This window comes from Chenopodium album, chromosome 6 (genome assembly GCF_948465745.1).
Source record: "Chenopodium album chromosome 6, dcCheAlbu1.1, whole genome shotgun sequence".
Lineage (NCBI taxonomy): Eukaryota > Viridiplantae > Streptophyta > Magnoliopsida > Caryophyllales > Amaranthaceae > Chenopodium > Chenopodium album.
In genome coordinates, this window is record NC_137839.1 from 74,194,700 (window position 1) to 74,214,434 (window position 19,735).

General features: G+C 34.4%; 4 protein-coding genes across 4 annotated transcripts; all 4 read right to left on the bottom strand.

Annotated features, from left to right (window-relative positions):
- Nucleotides 1-2,031: 2,031 nt before the first annotated feature.
- On the bottom strand, nucleotides 2,032-5,573 carry LOC145635259 (uncharacterized). Its single transcript, XM_081686546.1, has 4 exons — nucleotides 4,441-5,573; nucleotides 2,651-3,838; nucleotides 2,453-2,537; nucleotides 2,032-2,286 (listed from the first exon to the last, which is right to left on the bottom strand). The coding sequence occupies exons 1-3, from the start codon at nucleotides 5,532-5,534 to the stop codon at nucleotides 2,456-2,458; spliced, it is 2,364 nt and encodes a 787-aa protein (XP_081542672.1). The 5' UTR covers nucleotides 5,535-5,573; the 3' UTR covers nucleotides 2,032-2,286; nucleotides 2,453-2,455.
- Nucleotides 5,574-8,399: 2,826 nt separating this feature from the next.
- On the bottom strand, nucleotides 8,400-9,677 carry LOC145637229 (F-box protein CPR1-like). The gene has a single exon (XM_081688704.1). It carries the CDS (start codon nucleotides 9,675-9,677, stop codon nucleotides 8,400-8,402), a length of 1,278 nt encoding a protein of 425 aa, XP_081544830.1.
- A 579-nt stretch (nucleotides 9,678-10,256) lies between these two features.
- On the bottom strand, nucleotides 10,257-11,633 carry LOC145637230 (uncharacterized). The gene is made up of 2 exons (XM_081688705.1): nucleotides 10,851-11,633; nucleotides 10,257-10,727 (listed from the first exon to the last, which is right to left on the bottom strand). Exons 1-2 carry the CDS (start codon nucleotides 11,631-11,633, stop codon nucleotides 10,257-10,259), a joined length of 1,254 nt encoding a protein of 417 aa, XP_081544831.1.
- A 4,569-nt stretch (nucleotides 11,634-16,202) lies between these two features.
- On the bottom strand, nucleotides 16,203-19,692 carry LOC145635260 (F-box protein CPR1-like). Its single transcript, XM_081686547.1, has 3 exons — nucleotides 18,224-19,692; nucleotides 16,734-16,839; nucleotides 16,203-16,457 (listed from the first exon to the last, which is right to left on the bottom strand). The coding sequence occupies exons 1-2, from the start codon at nucleotides 19,390-19,392 to the stop codon at nucleotides 16,776-16,778; spliced, it is 1,233 nt and encodes a 410-aa protein (XP_081542673.1). The 5' UTR covers nucleotides 19,393-19,692; the 3' UTR covers nucleotides 16,203-16,457; nucleotides 16,734-16,775.
- Between the last annotated feature and the right edge of the window lie 43 nt (nucleotides 19,693-19,735).

A 19,735-nucleotide genomic window follows, 5' to 3' on the forward strand; every position in this document is an offset into this window, starting at 1 on the left:
AATTTGATATTTTGTATTTAATTTATAACAATTGATCAAATTTAAATAGCTTAGTGAGTTTTAAAAAGGCGGATCGATGAAGGAAAAAAAAACATAGGTGGATTTAGTGGTCACCACTTTCACACTTTGTACAAAAAGAAGCTATGTATGGTTGTGGATTTGAGGTTACCCACTCCATATTTCATTTTTGTGGGATAAAGACATAAAGTTTGTGGATTATTTGTTGTCAAATTTAAAGAAAAACCCTATTAGAAAAAAGAGTATAAGGGTGAAATCTAAAGGGAATTTTCCCATTATATTTGTTATTATAAGTAATAATCATATTTTTAAAGGCTTCTTACATGATATGAGGGTTTATCTATTTTATTATACTCTAATTTGGCTAATAAATTACAGTACATTATTCGAGGGTTACTATTCTCATCAATTAGAAATTTTCTATATTAATTTGGGCTATATCTAATGGATCCTATTAAAGTAATAATGTCTATTCACTCTATGCAAAAATTGCTCATTAATTTTGGTTTTAAAAAAAAATTTAATTAAAGAATTGCTCACTAATTTCCTGAGTAAATTCCTCAAAAAGGGTAAATACAAGTTAATTTCTGAGATTCACAAAATTTGTTTATCACATGACAATTTTGTAAATAAATCAACAACTTTTTCCATAAAAGTGGGTCTGATGATGACTGGATAAAGTTGTTCATTTATTTACCAAAATGCCATGTGATAAACAAATTTTGTTTATCCCAGAGATTAACTGGGGCTTCCTTAAAAAAAAAAAATCAATTTGTATGTACGATTATCAATTAGAAGGCTGGAAAAATCAATTATAAGACTGGACAAATACTTAGATAGTATATAATTCACAAAATCTACGTTGCAAAATTTGTATGAAGAATCATAATAATAAAACTAAACTTTCATTAATGCAATCAAATGATCAAATTAAACAACCATGTACATCGTATAATCATCCACAGATATTACTACTATGAAGTTTGAAGAACTACTGGATATTTAACATAATAACATAACATATACCAAGAATATTTAACATAACAGTCCAAACTGCTGAATCTTAATTAATTCTTCTTAAGGACGTGTTCTTCGGCAGCAACCTCTTTAGTCTTCTCTTCATCTTCATCAATGTTTCTTTGGACTCGACTCTACTTTTTTCACTTCAAGTGTACCAAGATTGTCAAAGTCAGAGTCGTAACCCTCTTGATCGATGCAATTGTCCCATTCATCTAAGTCGAAACTGAACGTAACGAAATTCGTATTCACACGCATTCTAGGCTTCCTAGAACGTCTTACTACTCTTGGTTTATTCGACTCCTTGGTCACACCCAAGAGTGCCAACGTAACAGACTTCTTCACCCTCCCAATGTCACCATTGCCGTGGCGGTGTTGGAAATCAGAGGATTTGGGACTCATGGTTGAAGATTACTAATGAATTAAAATTAAACTTGGTACCAACAAATAATTTGAAGTATTTTTGGAATGATAGAAGTCATGAGCTAAGGAGTATTTATAAGGGGTTGCAAAAGCGGTGTATGTACTACGTGATCAACAAGATATCCAAAATAAATCTGATAAAATTTTACCAACATTATGGAAAGTTTTATTATTTTTTAAAAAAAAAAAATTGTGAAAGATATTAACCCATACCCAAAATAAATCTGATAAAATTTAACCAAATTATGGAAAGTTTTATTATTTTTTTTAATATTTTTTTGTAATAAAATATTAACCCAACCCTACTATCAAAATAAATCTGATAAAATTTAACCAAATTATGGAAAGTTTTATTATTTTTTTTAATATTTTTTTGTAATAAAATATTAACCCAACCCTACTATCAATACCCTTTACATGTACTCCGTACACGGTATATACCTACTAATTGGCTTGATATAGTCAAGGATATTTTGAGGAATATTATTGTCAGATTTTTAAAGATTTTTGAAAATCTAATTCAGTTTAGCTTTAGACAAGAAAAATATATATTGCAAGTAGTAATTGCCAAGATTTAATAACATACTGAGTGTATAATGCATAACACACAAAACACAATATCATATGAATATGATTCAACATTACAACCAGTTGATCAAATTAATAATAAACGTCGAAATGGTTCAAAACTGCAAAAGCAAAAAGAAAATAAAATTACAAAGTCACATAGTCTGCTTGATCAAACACACACTTGGTTGTCGAGGACAAAAGATAGATAAGCTGGTCCAGCATTTTCACATCTAACTATCTCAACAGTCAATTGCACACCTATGAGATAAGAACATGAAAACGAGTTATCGTGTAGATATAATAGTTGAATCATAAGATGCATGAAATCGTATACTAGTAGAAAGTCAGCGTAAAAAAGATAAGAATCATAAGATGCAGTTCAAAAGATAACTAAGTTTAATTTCATCAGTGTACGCGCACTCACAGTTTAATATATTCGTAAAAAAGGTAAGATGCTGTCCTTTTTGTTTATTGACGGGAAGATGCAGTTCAAACCATTGAAATCAAGCCTACAAAGATCAAGAGTATAAAAAAAAAAAAAGAAAAGAAAATTCAATATTTCCAACACCACAATGTATAAGACACTTTCACAAATCACAGTGGAACATATGAAAAACAGTACCTTTCATTCTGGTTCATACTTTTCTGGAATCCTTTGGGTGGTTGCTCATGAATAACCGGGAAATTACTTGTACTGTTACCAATCGGAACAAAACTACTTGAGCACAACACAGTATCAAATGCTTTAGGCAGGCCGGAGGTTTTGACATAATCAATTGTCTTCTTGGTCAAGTTGTACCAAAGAAACTTTTCATTATCTTGCTCAAAAAGGATTTGAGAGCCATCCTCTGAATATGTTAATGGCTTCAGATAAACGAAGCATCTGATTACATTAGGCTGCGAGATGGAAACCAGTTTTGTCCAAGACTCAGTGTAATAGTCATCCATCACCCACAAATCAAAGCTTTCTTTAGGATAATGGCAGAGAAAACAAAGATTACCCCCTAAAAGACCAATATTCATGTGGAAATCAGTGTCAACGTAATTTGGCTGAGCAACCTCCCTGCATTTCTCCACTCCAAGATCAAAAGCTATGAGCAGATTTGAGTTACTGTACAAGTCGGGACTTTGACGTGCCACCCAATACAAAGCTCCACTTGCATAAACTCCATAGCATAGATAGCAAACAAAGTAAGAAAAATGATGAATCTGTTTCCAACTTTTGGCTTTCAAACTATATACTTGAACTTCAGTATGAACTGTACCACCTTTGAGCCGGTTGTGCTGATGTAACATAGAGACAATCTTGTAGTCATCACTAGTGGGATCATACCCAAATCCATGGATAAAGTAACGAAAGTGATTGAAAGCATGCTCAAAATGAAAATCAGGACAATGAATTTTCTCATGTTTGCCAGTATATGGATTCCAGAGGGCCAGGTTCTGGTCCTTGCACAAGCAGATTAAGCCATTACATGAACCCACAATATTAGTATATTCATTATCACATAAAAGTGGGTGACTGATCTCAACAGCTTTAATGAGAAGCTGAGCATTCACTGAGAAAAATCTATCCCCCTTAAGAATGAGTGACAAACCACTGTTGCACTTCCTCGGAACTTCAAGATGCATCTTAATAAAATCTGGCCCGTGAATGATATTGTACCATGTCTTGCAAACACATTGAATCTGCACAAGGGTCTTAACAGGAAGCTGAGAAAAAATATGACACAGCACTTTCTCTGGAAGGGCTACTAAGAGACTGCTCAACTTCAATGGTTGTTCCTTTTGCCTTATCACAGCATGACTTCTGCAATGGAAAAAAAATGTGGTGGATGAAATAGGGCTAACCAATAAAGAATTTCAAATTGCTACTATATTCTCATAAGCAATTATATATATATATATATATATATATATATATATATATATATATATATATATATATATATATATATATAAACTTATTGTCAAGGAAAATGTAGGATTTGATATATGTAACCAAGATACCTAATATATATGTATAAGAAACCATAAGTAGACAACTAAAAGTATTTGATAACCGGATAACGCATTTATCATACATTATAGCATTTCAGAAAATTGTGTTAAATTTTAATACATAAGAACATAACCCGTAGGGATACATAGAGCAAAACCCTATTCAATGCGAACCACCTTTGTTGAATCTTTACTGCCAAACAATATAGCACCAGATAAAGTATAGGTAGCACAACAGGAAAGAAAATAAAGTATTGAACAACTATGACCCAAAGAAATCTATGCAAGTAATTAAACTAGAGAAAAGGTACACACCAAAATGAACAAAAACTGTATACAACAATACCCTGGTGAAATTAACAAAGCAGGCATGAAGGTGAAAGTTAAGATATCAAGATATAAATCTACTACCTCGTCTGGTTCTTATGGTTGAAATTTTCAGGATCAAGTAGACTTCCAGAAAAGACCTTTGCTTCGAATAGATTTGGCAGGTGACGTATATTAACATGCCTAATTGTCTTCTTTTGCAAGTTATACCAGACATACTTTTTAAAATCTAATTCCAACAGAACTTCACTGCCATTCTTAGAGTACATCAATGGTGTGATATACTCAAAGTATTTAATTGGCCTTGGGTGAATAATTGAAATTAGTTTGCACCACTGATTAGAATCCTTCAAAACCCACATATCAGCACCGTGTTTTGGGTATGTGCAAATTACACAAAGCGATTCTCCTAAGAGCCCCAAGCCCATGTGGAAATGTATGTCATCATATTCTGGTTGTTGCACTACTCTGCACTTTTCGAGATCAAGATCAAACGCCATAATTATATAGGAGGTACTATCCATCTCATGCCTTCGGCGTGCAACCCAGTGCAACGCTCCATTTGCAAAGACACCAGGGTATGTGTCACAGATAATGTAGGGAAAATTATCAACCCTTCTCCAATTGTTGGCTTTCAAACTGTAAATATGGACCTCAGAGCCAGCAAATGTGTCACTATTAGTGTCCAGGAAGCCATATTCAGCATAACCACAATAGTGGTAACACTGCAAACACTGGACAACCTTGTAGTCATCAAAAATGGGATCATATCCAAATCCATAAATTAACGAGTGGTAGACATCTGAAGCATTTTGGGGATCAGTAAAGAAATGATGGAAGGGAGAAGTATTAGACTGGGATTCTGAAATAGGCAACCTAAGACATTTTCCAGCCAGGGGATTCCACAGAGCAACATCTTTATGTTGGTTGGCTATACACAACAAGCCATTGCATGAACCCTCTATATAAGTCCAGCCCTCAGGGCATGTCAGAGGGTGGTTGACCTGAACTGCTCTATTCAGATTAAGATCAACCATATGCAGCTTCTCCTCTCTAAGAATGAGGTTCAAGTTTTCATTGCTATTTCCAGACACCTCAAGATGCAGTTTAGCAAATTCAGGTTCACGAATAAGATTATTCCATTTCTTGCAAACACATTTTAATGGCAAAAGAGACATAGCAGGAAGACGAGACCAAATGTTGTAAAGTAGAATAGTTGGAAGTGTTGCCATCTGACTGCTGAGTTGCTCTAACTGCGCATATCTGCAATATGTCAAAAAAGAAAATACAAAAGCCAACAAATTAATAACTGAAAACAAAATTAGCAACTTCATGGTTTCAGCACTTTATCAATATTATGACAAGAAAAAGATGAAAAAATGATGCATTCTTAGATACTTTTCATAAGGCATCAAGGGAGTAGTATTGACACCAAGAAAAAGAAAATTATTAAAGAAAGGGCATTGCAACCTAAATACCTAATACAAGGTATAACTAGAATCACATTTTAATAAGTGCTTACCAAATTCAATGATTGTGCATAAATACTTAATATATGAACTAGTTCTCTACAGGTATTAAAATTTCTCCATCCACAATAATTAATAGCCATCATACTCTAAGACAAGTAAACAACAACAAGAATCATTCAACAACATACCTTTCATCTATAAAGAGAAATCAAACAGCTATTTTTTTTTTTAACTCACAAAAAAAAAAAAAAAAAAAAATTCAACCACAATCTAAATCCCAAAAGATTTAAGATTAGATTCAATGCTTCAACTCTTATATTTCTGTAAGAAATTTTCTCCTCACTTTTCAATGTTACCCACCCAAAAAAAAAATTGTGAATGCAAACTCAAAGAATAATTCTGAACAGTCATAAGGTTCATATCTTAAAACCTCACTTTTGCTAAATTTAGCCCACCAACTTTAACATAATCACGTCAAACATTAAGAAGCACATATATCTCACACAAATAATCCTTCATTGAAGTGACGACAGAAAACAAATGAGCTTGCACACTCCAGTTGTCAGCAATTAACACAGAATCTTGCTATACATGAGGACTGACCAACAGTAAATAATTGTCATTCTCTAAAAAATAATTGTTAATTTTTAAAAAATATTACTCGATTAAATCAATATTTTAACATGATTTTGCAAGCATATTCAACTCCCATGTACTATCGTTTACTACCTACGTTCTTATCCACCTTTTCCTACGTCCACTCAGATTTCCAACCTTTCCAAGAGTCTGCCTAATGTAAGTGTTCCATCATAAAAGGGGAGAAAGTATAAATCAAGTATGAACTTTTAAAAACGGAGTAAGTATGTTCAATAAATTTGAAGAAAGATGGATACCTATACATGAATTAGATTCCTATGCATCCAAGGATAAGGCTTAAAGCATAGACTTCCCTTTTATTTTTAGATTTTCCCTTCTCATACTATTTCCATGAAACAGCAAAAAATCTAGCAAAGTAAATTCAAGTAATCTACTGAATAGTGCACACTTAAGGCCCTGTTCTCTTTGCCATATTTTTGCTAAACTCAAATTATTTTTACTATACTAAAATTATTTTGAACTTATATTTTTTACAGAACTGATATTATCTTCACAAATTTTCTACTACATTTGTTCTTTAGATTTATTTTAAAGAGCTAGAACTATTTTTACTGAATATTATTTTTTATGGTAAAGAGAACAAGGCCTAAGTTCAAATCATTAAATACACATTTGCCAAATTCTTAGTCCACTGCACTTTGTGTAACTGCCTAAGACATAAGAAAAAAGAGACCTCTCCCATTCATTTTCTTCCAGACAAAAGCTAACACAAAGTATAACCTGCAAATTCTATAAAGAGGCGAAAAGAGCAGTATAACCTGCCTCCTTCCTCTGCATTTATCTACATGATAATCTCTCTTTAATTTAATGCTGTTGTCATTTACTAAAAGGTATTCGTCGGCCATAACAATCTTTTACTAAGATATACAGAGTACTTCATATGAGAATGATTCTTACTACCAACCTATGTACTTATAATGTCCTTAACCGACCCCCCCTCCCCCCACCTGCCTTATTCCCTTTTACAAAATTAAGCACCCCTAGGAAATGCTAAATAAAGACAGCATGCCAAGCCAATCATACAAACCGATTGTGAGTTAGCATGGTAATCATGTGACATTTTAAAAAGAGAAGTATCAGTAGACTTCATAGATCAGATATTATTTTGCCCAACTTAACATACCACCAGCCCTGTGAAAATCTCTAGTATTAACAAAAGAATCTTATGAAACACGACTAACACCACCACTGGTCCATGGTTATAATATGACTTGAGGCATTGAGGTGCAGAAGGCAATCAACTCAAGATGTTTCAGCAAAGAGGCACACCTTCAGCATACTTGTTCAAATTACAAGAGGTAACCCACTAACGTGATTGTTCAAATTACCGTCTTCAAACTCTAGTGTTTTTCTTATATAATGGCATAATGCTACTAATGATATTATGTTAAATTCGAAAAGTCTGTTCTGCTACTTTGCAAAGCTGGTAAACTTTCTACTCTACTGTTCCTTTAAACAGCACTCTTAAGATCAAAATTACAGTGGCCTAACACATACATTCCTTCAAATTTGCTAGAACAAAACTCCAAACAGGATATAACTTACCTTTTCAGCACAAAAAATCCAAAAGAGTATAACAGCTTAAGGAAGGAACTCCATATCCACCAAGGCAATCACAAATAGATAAATAGCAAATTTAACATGAGAACTACAATAAATTAACTTATCTATCACAATTCACACAGATAGAGTAAAGAAGACTCATCCAACATACCATAGCTACTTAAACTATCTAAAGCCACATAAGGAGAGAAGAAAATTCTTCCAACATACCACGACAGTGCAATAAAGGTACAAACAGATAATGCGACTAATAATACTTTGTAATAATGGTGACAGCACCACAACAATGTTATCATGCAAAAACCACGCATCAAATGACAGTATAATCATACGAAAAAGTTCATTATTAAGCTACAAATATAAGAAGGCAGAGAAGTACAACATATCATGATACCTCTTCTTTTTAGGCTTCTTTTTCTTCTTCTTCTTGGGATAATCAAGTGGAACAAGGCTTTCCACCATTAGTACCGTGTCAATTGAATCAGGAAGACCACAAGTGTTCACAGTCTTAGATCTTCGCCGCTTAAGATCAAACCACACAAGTGTCTCAAAATTTTTCTCAAAGAGCACCTCCTCAGAACCATTCTTATTCAAGTAAACAATTGGCTTCAACGAATGATATACACCAAGACACTCCCTCTGAGGAACCGTAAACAGCTTAGTCCATGATTCCTTCACCCCATACTCCTTCATGATCCACACATCAGTCCGAACCCTACGATAAGCTACCCGAACCATAAGGCACCCATCAATGACCCCTAAATTAGCAGTATAATTCAGGCACCCATCAATGACCCCTAAATTAGCAGTATAATTCAGGCACCCATCAATGACCCAATCAGTAGAACAATTCGAAGTCACTTGATCATACTTAGGTTGTGGCACAACCTTGTATTTTTCCGTCCCAATATCAAATGCAATAAGCACAATCACCCCATCTGACACTGGTTTTCGAACATACAACCAATGCAAACACCCATTCAAATAAACTCCCCCAGAAATATTACTATTACCAATGTAATATTTATTAGAATACTCCCTAATTTTTTTCCAAGAATTAGTCTTCAAACTATATAATTTCACTTCACTAACATGATCATCACTATTATCAGCAAACATTTGAATAACACGCACCAATTTATAATCATCATTCAATTTATCATACCCAAAACCATAAACTGCCCTATTAAGTTCTTTAAACCCAGGAATTTCAACAGGAGAAACAGGTAATACCCGGTATTTTCTCGTTGCTGGGTTCCAAATAAACGCTGCAATTCCATCTGCCAAACACAGCAATCCATTGCAAGAACCCGCAATCTCTGTTTCAAAAGAATTGCAATCAAAGGGGCAATTGATTAATGTGGCACGATTCAAAGAAGGGTAATCGACGGAGTAAAGAAAAGGGTCTTTGTCGGTGGAATTGGGACTACCACCATATAAGAAAATGTCGTTGATTAAGAGGGTTTGATGAGTAGGGTTTTGCAAAGAGTTTTTGAGATGAAGATTGATGAAATATTGTTCGTCAATCAAAGAACGCCATGATTTTGCGACACAACGGAAGCGTAGAAGAGATTTGACTGGAAGTTTTGAGAGGATTATGGTGATTAATGGCGTCGGAAGATCCGCCATTGTTGTGCCTTGCATGCAACTATGGAACACTCCAGGGTTTAAATTCCAAGAAAAATGATACGACTCGATTGAGGGTTTGTAAACTTGTAACCCCACGATTCACTTGTGTAAGACTCTAAGAGCATCATTAGTGTTGGGGATACTTATATCCTTTCCCGGTTTCTCTCTCCTTTCCTACACTTGACACATCACTTTCTCTTTCATCCACATCACTTCCCACTATTTTCATCCTTTTACTCATCCTTTCCCTTAAAAATTTCCAACATCAATGAGTATCATTTCCCACTTTCTCTCTCCTACTTACATATACCCCACCATTTATTCCTTTTTCAAATTACATATATTTATTAATATACTTAATTATTATTATTGTTGAAAATGTTGTTAATAATAATTAATAATAGATCGTTCTATTAACCGACACATTAATTAAACGAGACGAATTCAAAAACATAAAATTCATTGATTAAAAACATGAAATACATTGATTAAACGACACGAATAAAAAAAAAACATGAATTACGTTGATAAAAATAGCAAAGAAAATAACAAACATAAGTTTAAAAATAACTGAAATGTTTAATTTTCATCGGACCTCATAGACTGTGCCCATAAATGCTCGATCAAGTCGTTCTTCAAAGCCATATGGACGTCTCTATCACGAATTTCCCCTCTCGAAGCTATCAATCTACCGAAATTATCTGGATCATACTGTCCGGGAGTTACGGTGAATGTTGTTGCATTCCTAGTTGAGGACGACCCCGACATATTCTCAGGCTGTTCATCGGCAAACTCGAGTGGATCCTTATAATTTAAATATGTATCACGCTCGTCTTCAACAATCATGTTGTGGATAATGATGCAAGTCATCATAATTTTCCACAACAGATCTACACTCCATGCCAAAGCAGGCTTCCTGATTATTGCGAAACGAGCTTGTAGCACACCAAAAGCACGCTCAACATCCTTTCTCGCACTCTCTTGACGTTCAGTAAATAATGTATCCTTAGCTGTTTGAGGGGCAGTAACCGCATCTATAAATGTCGACCACTTTGGATAAATCCCATCGGTGAGATATTATCCTTTTGTGTAAGTGTTTCCATTAACTGTGAACAGAACTTGTGGAGCACGATTATTTATTATATCATCAAACACAGGAGAACGTTGTAGTACATTAATATCGTTGCACGACCCAGGAGTCCCAAAGAAGGCGTGCCAAATCCATAAATCCCTAGATGCAACCGCTTCCAAGATAACAGTGGCCGTTTTAGATCGGCCTTGATACATTCCTTTCCATCCAGCTGGACAATTTTTCCATACCCAATGCATGCAATCAATGCTTCCTAGCATGCCGGGGAAGTTTCTATCCTCCCCTTCTCTTAGAAGACGCTGGATATCTTCCATTGTTGGCTTGCGGAGGTACTCAGTTGCAAACTGAGCAATAACTCCATCGACAAATTGTGAAAGACATTCTCTAGCAGTACTTTCACCAAGCTTTAGATATTCATCTACTTGATCAGCTGAACAACCATAAGCTAACATACGTATAGCCGCGGTGCATTTTTGAAGGGGTGAAGCACCAAGACGCATGGTAGCATCGGGACGTTGTTGGAAATAGCGATTACTTGCACTTAATGTGTCCACAATGCGAAGGAACATGGGTCTCCTCATACGAAACCTCCTTCGAAATACAGTATCATTGTATACCGGTTGATTACTAAAGTAATCTGCAACTAGATTGTCGTGAGCCGCTTCACGATTTCTAGGCACAGTTACCCTTCGTTTTCTCGGACGTTTTTGCTTTTCAGTTTGTAATGAATTAAGCACTGAATTTTTCATCGCAACTAAACGTTGACTCTCATTTATAAAATTCATGACCATGTGATCATAAATTTTATCAGTTATACTTGAGGAGGAAGAGCTTGAAGAACTTGAAGAGATTGAATCTAAGCTCATATTGTGTTTGGTGTTTTATTTTTGGTGTGTTTGTTTGTGACACTAGAAGATAGAAATCATGTACTTTAAATAGACGAAAATAGGATATTGTTGGTCAGAAGATAAGATTTTGTTAAAACATAATTGGTGCACATAAGATATGGATAAGACAAGGATTGTATGGTGAGAATTATGACCAATGCATGCAGAATTTTGTAAGGTCAGTTTTTTTACCAATGCATGCATGAGTCTTGTCAAAAGGTAAAAGAGACATCATAGTTTTAAAAACAAATTAAAATGCACTAATATTAATTTAATACATAAACAACAATAACAACACTACATAAACATCAACATTACTAGTAGCACAAACAATTTTAAAAAAAAATAACTTGCGTACCTTACAATACTTAATTAAAATACAAACATTGCAAATACTAAAATGAAATTAAAGCGAAAACCTACTACTAAATTCGTCTCTCAGTTTGTTATACATTGCTAATTCCTTGTCATCAAGAACGGGCTTCTGCATTAACCTTTCTAACATTCTGAACTTCATGGCCTCCTCCTTCTGCCTTTTCTTTTCTTCTACCCGGGCCTTTTGTTCTTCATCTCGTTCTCTCATCTGATCAAGTAGTCGCTCTCCCAATTGACCCAATTTCTCTCCCATGTCATTAAAATTTGTATTTAAAGAGTCAAGATTTACACTTGACGAAGTACTTGATGCTTTACCTTTCATCTTTGTCTGTTTTATGCCAAGAGGTCTTTTAGCCCTTCCGCCAACCTCACACTGTGAATCGGGTTGGGATCTTTTACCGCTCCCCCCACTATCTGTAGATGCTTGACCACCCGGTAACATATCGGACTGAACTTTGGACAAGGAGGGATCCCATTTGGGGTATTTCCTCAGAATTGCAAAACAATGCAAATAACAAAACATCTTATTGTTAGTTGCTTTGTAATCTATGTGAGCGAATCTCTCCAAATTTTGCTCAGATTCACCACTACCCTTAGTTCGAAAATGATAACCGTAGACGTCAACCCATTTACTTACATGTTCATTTATGTGATCCCATCGATTTTGCAAAGATTTAACGTTTCTTACCTTAATCTCATTGAGATTTTCAGCTCTAGCCTTTTCGTACTGGTTGTGAATTTCTGCCCATAACCCGCTTCTCTTGGTCTTGGTTCCCCTCTCCACATCGCCTCCTGCATTTATATAGGCTGATACAAGAGCTTTGTCTTCGGCGATACTCCATGCTTGGTTTTTCCTTTGTGCAGATGTATTGAGTTGCACTTCTGGAACAATTTCGACTTCAGCATTGTCAATCTCTTCAAGATGTTGTGCTCCCGCTAATTCTTCAACATGTTCACCATTTAACTCTATTGGAGTAGCATTGCTACTACAAACTCCACCTGGAGATTGATTCATATTTTGAGTTAAATGTTCAGATATAGGGAAAAAAGGGGTATTACCAAAAGCTTGTTGATAGGATTGGGAATTATGAGGAAAATTTGGTTGTATTGGTGGAATATTATTGAAATTTGTTGGTCTTGGTTGACTACTACACCATTGAAAAAATGCAGCTTGAATTTGAGGATTACTCAACAGATTAGGGTCAACAGGAGGATTAGATTGGTTAAATTGAAAGTTTGAATTGTTAGGAAAATTCGGGTTACGACTGTAATTAGAATTATTACGATCCATATTGAAGACTCTAAGAAATTGGAAGTGAAATGGAGAAAAATAAACTTGAAAATATGGAGATTAGAATAATTTTGTGTTTAAGAGTATTGTACAAGTGAAACTGAAATTTTGTGAAAATATAGCAAATTTATACTCATTTTATAGACAAAAAAATTTTATGACCGTTGGTGTTTTCGGATTTCAAAAATAAGTTACCGTTTGCAAATTATAGCCGTTATAATATTTTGGAGCAAAAAAAAATCAAAGCCAATAAGATGCTGCCACTTGTCGGAATGAAGTATGACCAAAAATTGAAAAAAAAAGGAACTAGCCGTTGGAGATTGCAGCGCGCGTGAGTTTTTGTATATTTTAATGTGTAATTTTGCACAAGGGACGAGGTAAGCTTCCTTTTACCAGAAAGGAAATGGGTCATTCCTCTTTTTAAGAGGATCCTTTCCCAACACACAACATTCATCAGGATTGACTAAAGGGTCCTAAAAGGATTGGGAAAGGTCCCGATGCTGCTGCTCTAAGTTGTGTTAAATGTGATCATCCGGGCTAAGCTGGGTTTAACATCAAATGTCATTCCTGGATTCGTAAAAAAGTGGTGGGGTTGTCGGGTTGAAACGGACTTGTCGAGTTAAATTGGGCTTTTTGGGCTGGCTTTGGGTATTTAACTAAATAAATGATTTTGTTTACCTTGTCCAAACTTGTCCTATTTTTGAGTCGAGCTAGCAGGATGGGTCAAAGTTGATCACCGCTAACTTGTGTAAGTTGCGTATGTTCTCTCCATGATATTTTGTTAAAATTAAATATTTTGATGAATTACACCTAGCTCACTTCACCTTAATATAAAGGAGGTTAAACTATTGGCTTGTTTGGTAATAACTTTTTCTACGGCGGCAATTGACTTTTGGATGTCGTCAAATAATCAAAGTATGTGTTGTATTTGCATTGACCTTTTTGTTGGCTACCAAGTTTTCCGTCAAAAGCCAAAGGTTAGTAAGACTAACTTTTTTTTTTTTTAGGTGGTTTGCTTTTAATGTTTACGGAGAGTTTTCAATCCTAACAACCAAATTTACCAAACATATTTATTAAAAATCCAACAGTCAAACGTCGAACATTAATGGCTAGACAAACCGTTGATTAGATCGGCTAAGAAAAACAGCCAGCAACCAATTGACAAACAAGATTTATACTTACAGAATATATATTCTGACCACAAGCGTCATGTATCCTCCTTTCCTTCATTTTTTTCTTTGTCCAATTTCTTTATTTTTTTCCAAACAAGACAATAAAATAATCTTGTTTTCAATTTACTCAAATTATATAATGTTTACTTCATATCCATTGATTCAATAACATATCTAGGTGCATTTTAATGGTTACTCCTTCCTCTTCCTTATAACTAACTCTTCATTTTCCTAAAGAGAAAAGCATAAACTAAAAAAACACATTTTAATTTTGTAAGAATACATTTTCTTTTTTTCCAATTTTACTAGTAGGATTAATAGCTTTGTGCATTACACGGGCAATATGCTAATTACTATGATGTAAAAGCAAAACCACTATGTACGATTCCTCATGCTATGGTTTGAAGGATAAGGTATTTTCTTTCCTTTTCAAAATGCATTTTTGCAAGACTAAAAAAAAAAAAATCAATTATCACTAAAAAGCCTTGATAAATGTTTAAATAGCTTATATAATTCACAAAATCGAAGTTATGAAATTTGTATGAAGAATCAAGTAATAAAACTAAAATTTCATTAATGCAATCAAATTTTCACATTAATCAACTACATACTTCGTATAATCATCCACATATACTACGTATTACTACTTGCATTGGAACAACATAGTACATAAGAACATAACATATACCAAGAATATCTAACAAAACAGTTTAAAACCAAAGAAACTGAACATAATCAACATATATAGAACTGCTAGAATCTAATTCTTCTTAGGGACGTGTTCTTCGATCAGCGGCCTTTGATCTTTAGTCTTCTCTTTATCTTCATCAATGTCTTCCTTAGAACTCGACTCGACTTTTTTCACTTCCAGTGTACCAAGATTGTCGAAGTCAGAGTCGTAACCCTCTAACTCGGTGCAATTGCTCCATTCATCTAAGCTGAAACTGACTGTAACGAAATTTGTTATCACACGCATTCTAGGCTTCCTAGAACGTGTTACTACTTTGGGTTATTCGACTCTTTCTTCACCCCCAACAAATTTATCTTCACCCTCGCATTGTCACCATCACCATCACGAATGAACTAAAACTTGGTACCAACAAATTAAAGACAAGACTTATTGATGGGAAAAAAAAAAAAACAAATAAAGACTTGGAGCTCAAGAATGCCTCTAACAATTTGAACTAATTTGGAATAATACAAGTTGAGAGTTAGGACTTAGGAGTGTTTATAAAGGGGTGCAAAAGCGATGAACTATGTACAGTAATCACCAAGAAATCCTAACGAAATCTAATACTACCTCCGTTTATGTGCAATGATTTGACATAAAGCAGAGAGGAAAAATATCTAATCGTTGCAAATAACCTGTAACGGAGGTAATATAAAATATTTTAACCTTGGAAAGTTTTATTATTTTTTTTGAGAAAAATATAAAATGCGAAAAAAAAAAAAAAAAAAAAAAAAGTCTAATGGAGTATTAAGGATACATAATACTAATTAGTTAAAAAAAAGGGAGTATTATGGAGTGCTTAACTGCTTAGATAAGGAGTATTGTGTGTAGACTCTTAAAAAAAGCTAATTAGTTTGGTTTTGATGTAATGAAGGGTATTTTGAGGAATATTGTTTTCAGATTTTTACAAGTTTTGGAAATCTGATTAAGTTTAGACAAGAAATATATACTAAGTACATTGCAAGTAGTAATTGCCAAGATTTAATAACATACTGAGTGCATATATACTAACACTCAAAACACAATATCATAAGATTCAACATTACAACCAGTTGATCAAATCAATAAAAACGTCAAAATGGTTCGGAACTGCAAAAGCAAAAAGAAAATAAAATTGCAGTCACAAAGTCTGCTTGACTGAACACACACTTGGCCGTCGAGGACAAAAGACAGAGAGCAGGACCAGCATTTTCACATCTAACATATCTCAACAGTCAAACAGCATTACAGCACACCTATGAGATCAGAACATGAAAAAAGTTAACAATATGGCTGCAAGTGAATCAAAACACAGTATAAGCAGAAGAAATCAGAAATGCAAATGAATTTTTCACAGAGCTGTTCTTTAAGTAAACTTAGACCATAAACACATAAAAAGCTATAGTGTTTAGCTGTTTACCATCCCTTTTTGAGATGTAATGAACAAAAGTGTAATGCTAAGCATGAAACCATATACTAGTAGAAAGTTGGCTGTAAATAGTATGCTAAAAAAGATAGGATGCAGTTCAAACCTCAAGATTTCCAAGTTTAATTTCATCAGTGTATGCGCAAACTCAAAGTTTAAGTTTAAATCCTTTGGATAAGAAACCATCCAAGTCATGCCTGCAAAAGTCATGCCTGCAAAAATCAAGAGTATCAAAACAAGAAAATCCAAAATTTCCAACATTGCATTGTATAAGAAACTAACATAAATAGAGCAAAATTAGTCACAAATCACAGTGGAACATATGAAAAACAGTGTGATCAGTAACAGTGTGATCAGTGAACCTAGCTTTCCAATATTTTAAAAAATAAAATTAAAAAACAAAATGCTATAATTACCCTGTACAACCTTGAACAAAAAATCCAAAACAAATAAAAGATTTTCAGGAAGAATTTAAAATTCATATCTTATACTCGTATGGCCAAGAGCTATGTATAAGTAATCAAAAGTAGACAACTAAAGCATTCAATAGCACAGGATGAATGGATGATGCATTTGTAATTTGTCCTCTATATATCACAAAGTATAATATTTTTGAGAGATCTTCATTCATAACCCGTTGAGAGATAGAGATACACATAGCAAAACCATTTTCAAAAACCCATACGCAAAAAATTTGATAACCTTCTTTTTTGCATCTTTACTGCCAAAAACAACATAATACCAGAATGAGTAAAGGTAGCACAACAAAGAAAATTAACTCTATTATAGAAATCCTATAGGAAACAATACGCACAAAAACAATGAACACCAATATCCTGGTGTAATCAACAAAACCGGGTTGGAAGAGAAAACATCAATATATAAATATGCTATTTAATCTAGTTCTTATGGCTGATATTCTCTCTTCCAAACAATTCTATGCATCTCTCAAAACTGACACCTATACTTTCAGGATCAAGTAGACTTCCAAAAGACCTCTGTTTCAAATGAATTTGGTAGGTGACATATGTTATAATGCCTAATTGTCTTCTTTTGCAAGTTACTAAATAAACTTTTTTATAATCTAATTCCATTTTTAGAGTAAACCAAATCACTAACGGTTTAATAAACTCAAAAAATTTAACAGGCCTTGGGTGATAACTTCCCTTTTCAGCCCAAGACTTCCAAAGGAGCATAATAGCTTAAGGAAGGAACTCCATATCAACCAAGGCAATCACGAATAGATAAATAACAAATTTAGCAAGAGAACTATAACATATTCAAAGGCCATAACCTAACTACTTAACTAATCTATCACCACATATAGAGAGAAGACGACTCATCCAACCTACCATAGCTATTTAAACTACCTAAAGCCACATGATGAGAAAAGAGGTTTAATCCAACATACCATGATATTGCAATAAAGATACAAGCAGATAATGCAACAGTACCAGTACTAATAGTGGTCACAAGACTCACGACAATGTTATTATGCAAAACAACCGCGCATCAAATGACAATAGATAGAATCATAGTTAAAATTCATTAAGCTACAAATACAAAAAGGCAGAGAAGTACAACATATTATGATACCTCTTCTTGTTAATAGGCTTCTTTTTCTTAAGACTATCAAGCGGAATAAGGCTTTCCACCAGCAGTGCTGAGGCGAGCGACCAAGGAAGACCACGGGTGTTCACATCCTTAAATGTTTGCTGCTTCACATCAAACCACACAAACTCCTTAAAGTCTTTCTCAAAGAGCAACTCCTCAGAACCATTCTTCTTCAAGTAAACAATTGGCTTCAAACATGAAAAGAAACCAATACTCTCCCTCTGTGGAATCGAAAACCACTTAGTCCATGATTCTTTCACCCCATACTCCTTCATGATCCACACATCAAGCCGATTGTTCGGATAGAATACCCGAATCGAAATACACCCATCAATAACCCCCACATTAAAATAATAATCCATTTTCAACTCATTATATTCAGGTATTGGCAAAACCCTGTGTTCTTCAGTCCCAATATCGAGTGCAACAAGCACATCCACTGCTTTTGATATTGGTTTTTTAACCACCAACCAATGCAAACACCCATTTAGAAAAACCCCTTCACTAAACAAACCAACACCAATGTAATAATTATATGGAAATTCCCTATTAATTGGGCTAACAGTTTTCCAAGTATTAGTCTTCAAACTATATACCTTCATTTCACTAATATGATCATCACTATTTTCAGGAAATATTTCAATAATTCGCACCAATTTATAATCATCATTCTTATAATCATACCCAAAACCAAAAATTACTCTATTACGTCCTCTAGGAACATACCCAGGAATTTCGACAGGCGTAACGGGCAAAACCCGGTGTTTCCTCGTCGCCGGATTAAAGATGTACGCCGCAATTCCATCAGCCAAACACAGCAATCCGTCGCAAGAACCCACAATTTGTGTTTCAGCAGAATCGCAATCGAAGGGGCAATTGATCAATGTAGCGCGCTTTAAAGTGGGGTAATCAATGGAGTAAAGAAAAGGGTCTTTACTTGTGAAATTGGTATCTTTTTGCAAGAAAGAATCCTTGATTATGAGGGTTTGATGAGTAGGGTTTTGCAGAGAGTTTTTGAGATGAAGATTGATGAAATATTGTTCGTCGATCAAAGAACGCCATGATTTTGCGACGCAACGGAAGCGTAGAAGAGATTTAGCAGGAAGTTTTGAGAGGATTATGGTGATTAATGGCGTCGGAAGATCCGCCATTTTTGTGCACTGGCAAGACTGTAGAAGATTCCAGGGTTTTGAAAATGAAAGGGGGTTTTAAGGATGAGAAATGAGAATCCCCACGTTTCACTAGTTTGGAAATAACAACGGTTGATTCTGTTCTAATCCATTTCGATCCGATTTAATCCAATCTGATTATAGGAGCTAACTGATTTGAAAGATATTATTACGACTTTTTTTTTTTTTTTTTTGGTGTTTAGAGAGTCACAAGGCGGAGGTGAGAAAGTGAGAATCGATTCCATGATCTCCTAAAATCAGAAGAGAAGCTCTAACCACTTGACCTATCCCTCACTCTCATATTATTACGACTTTAATAGTGAAA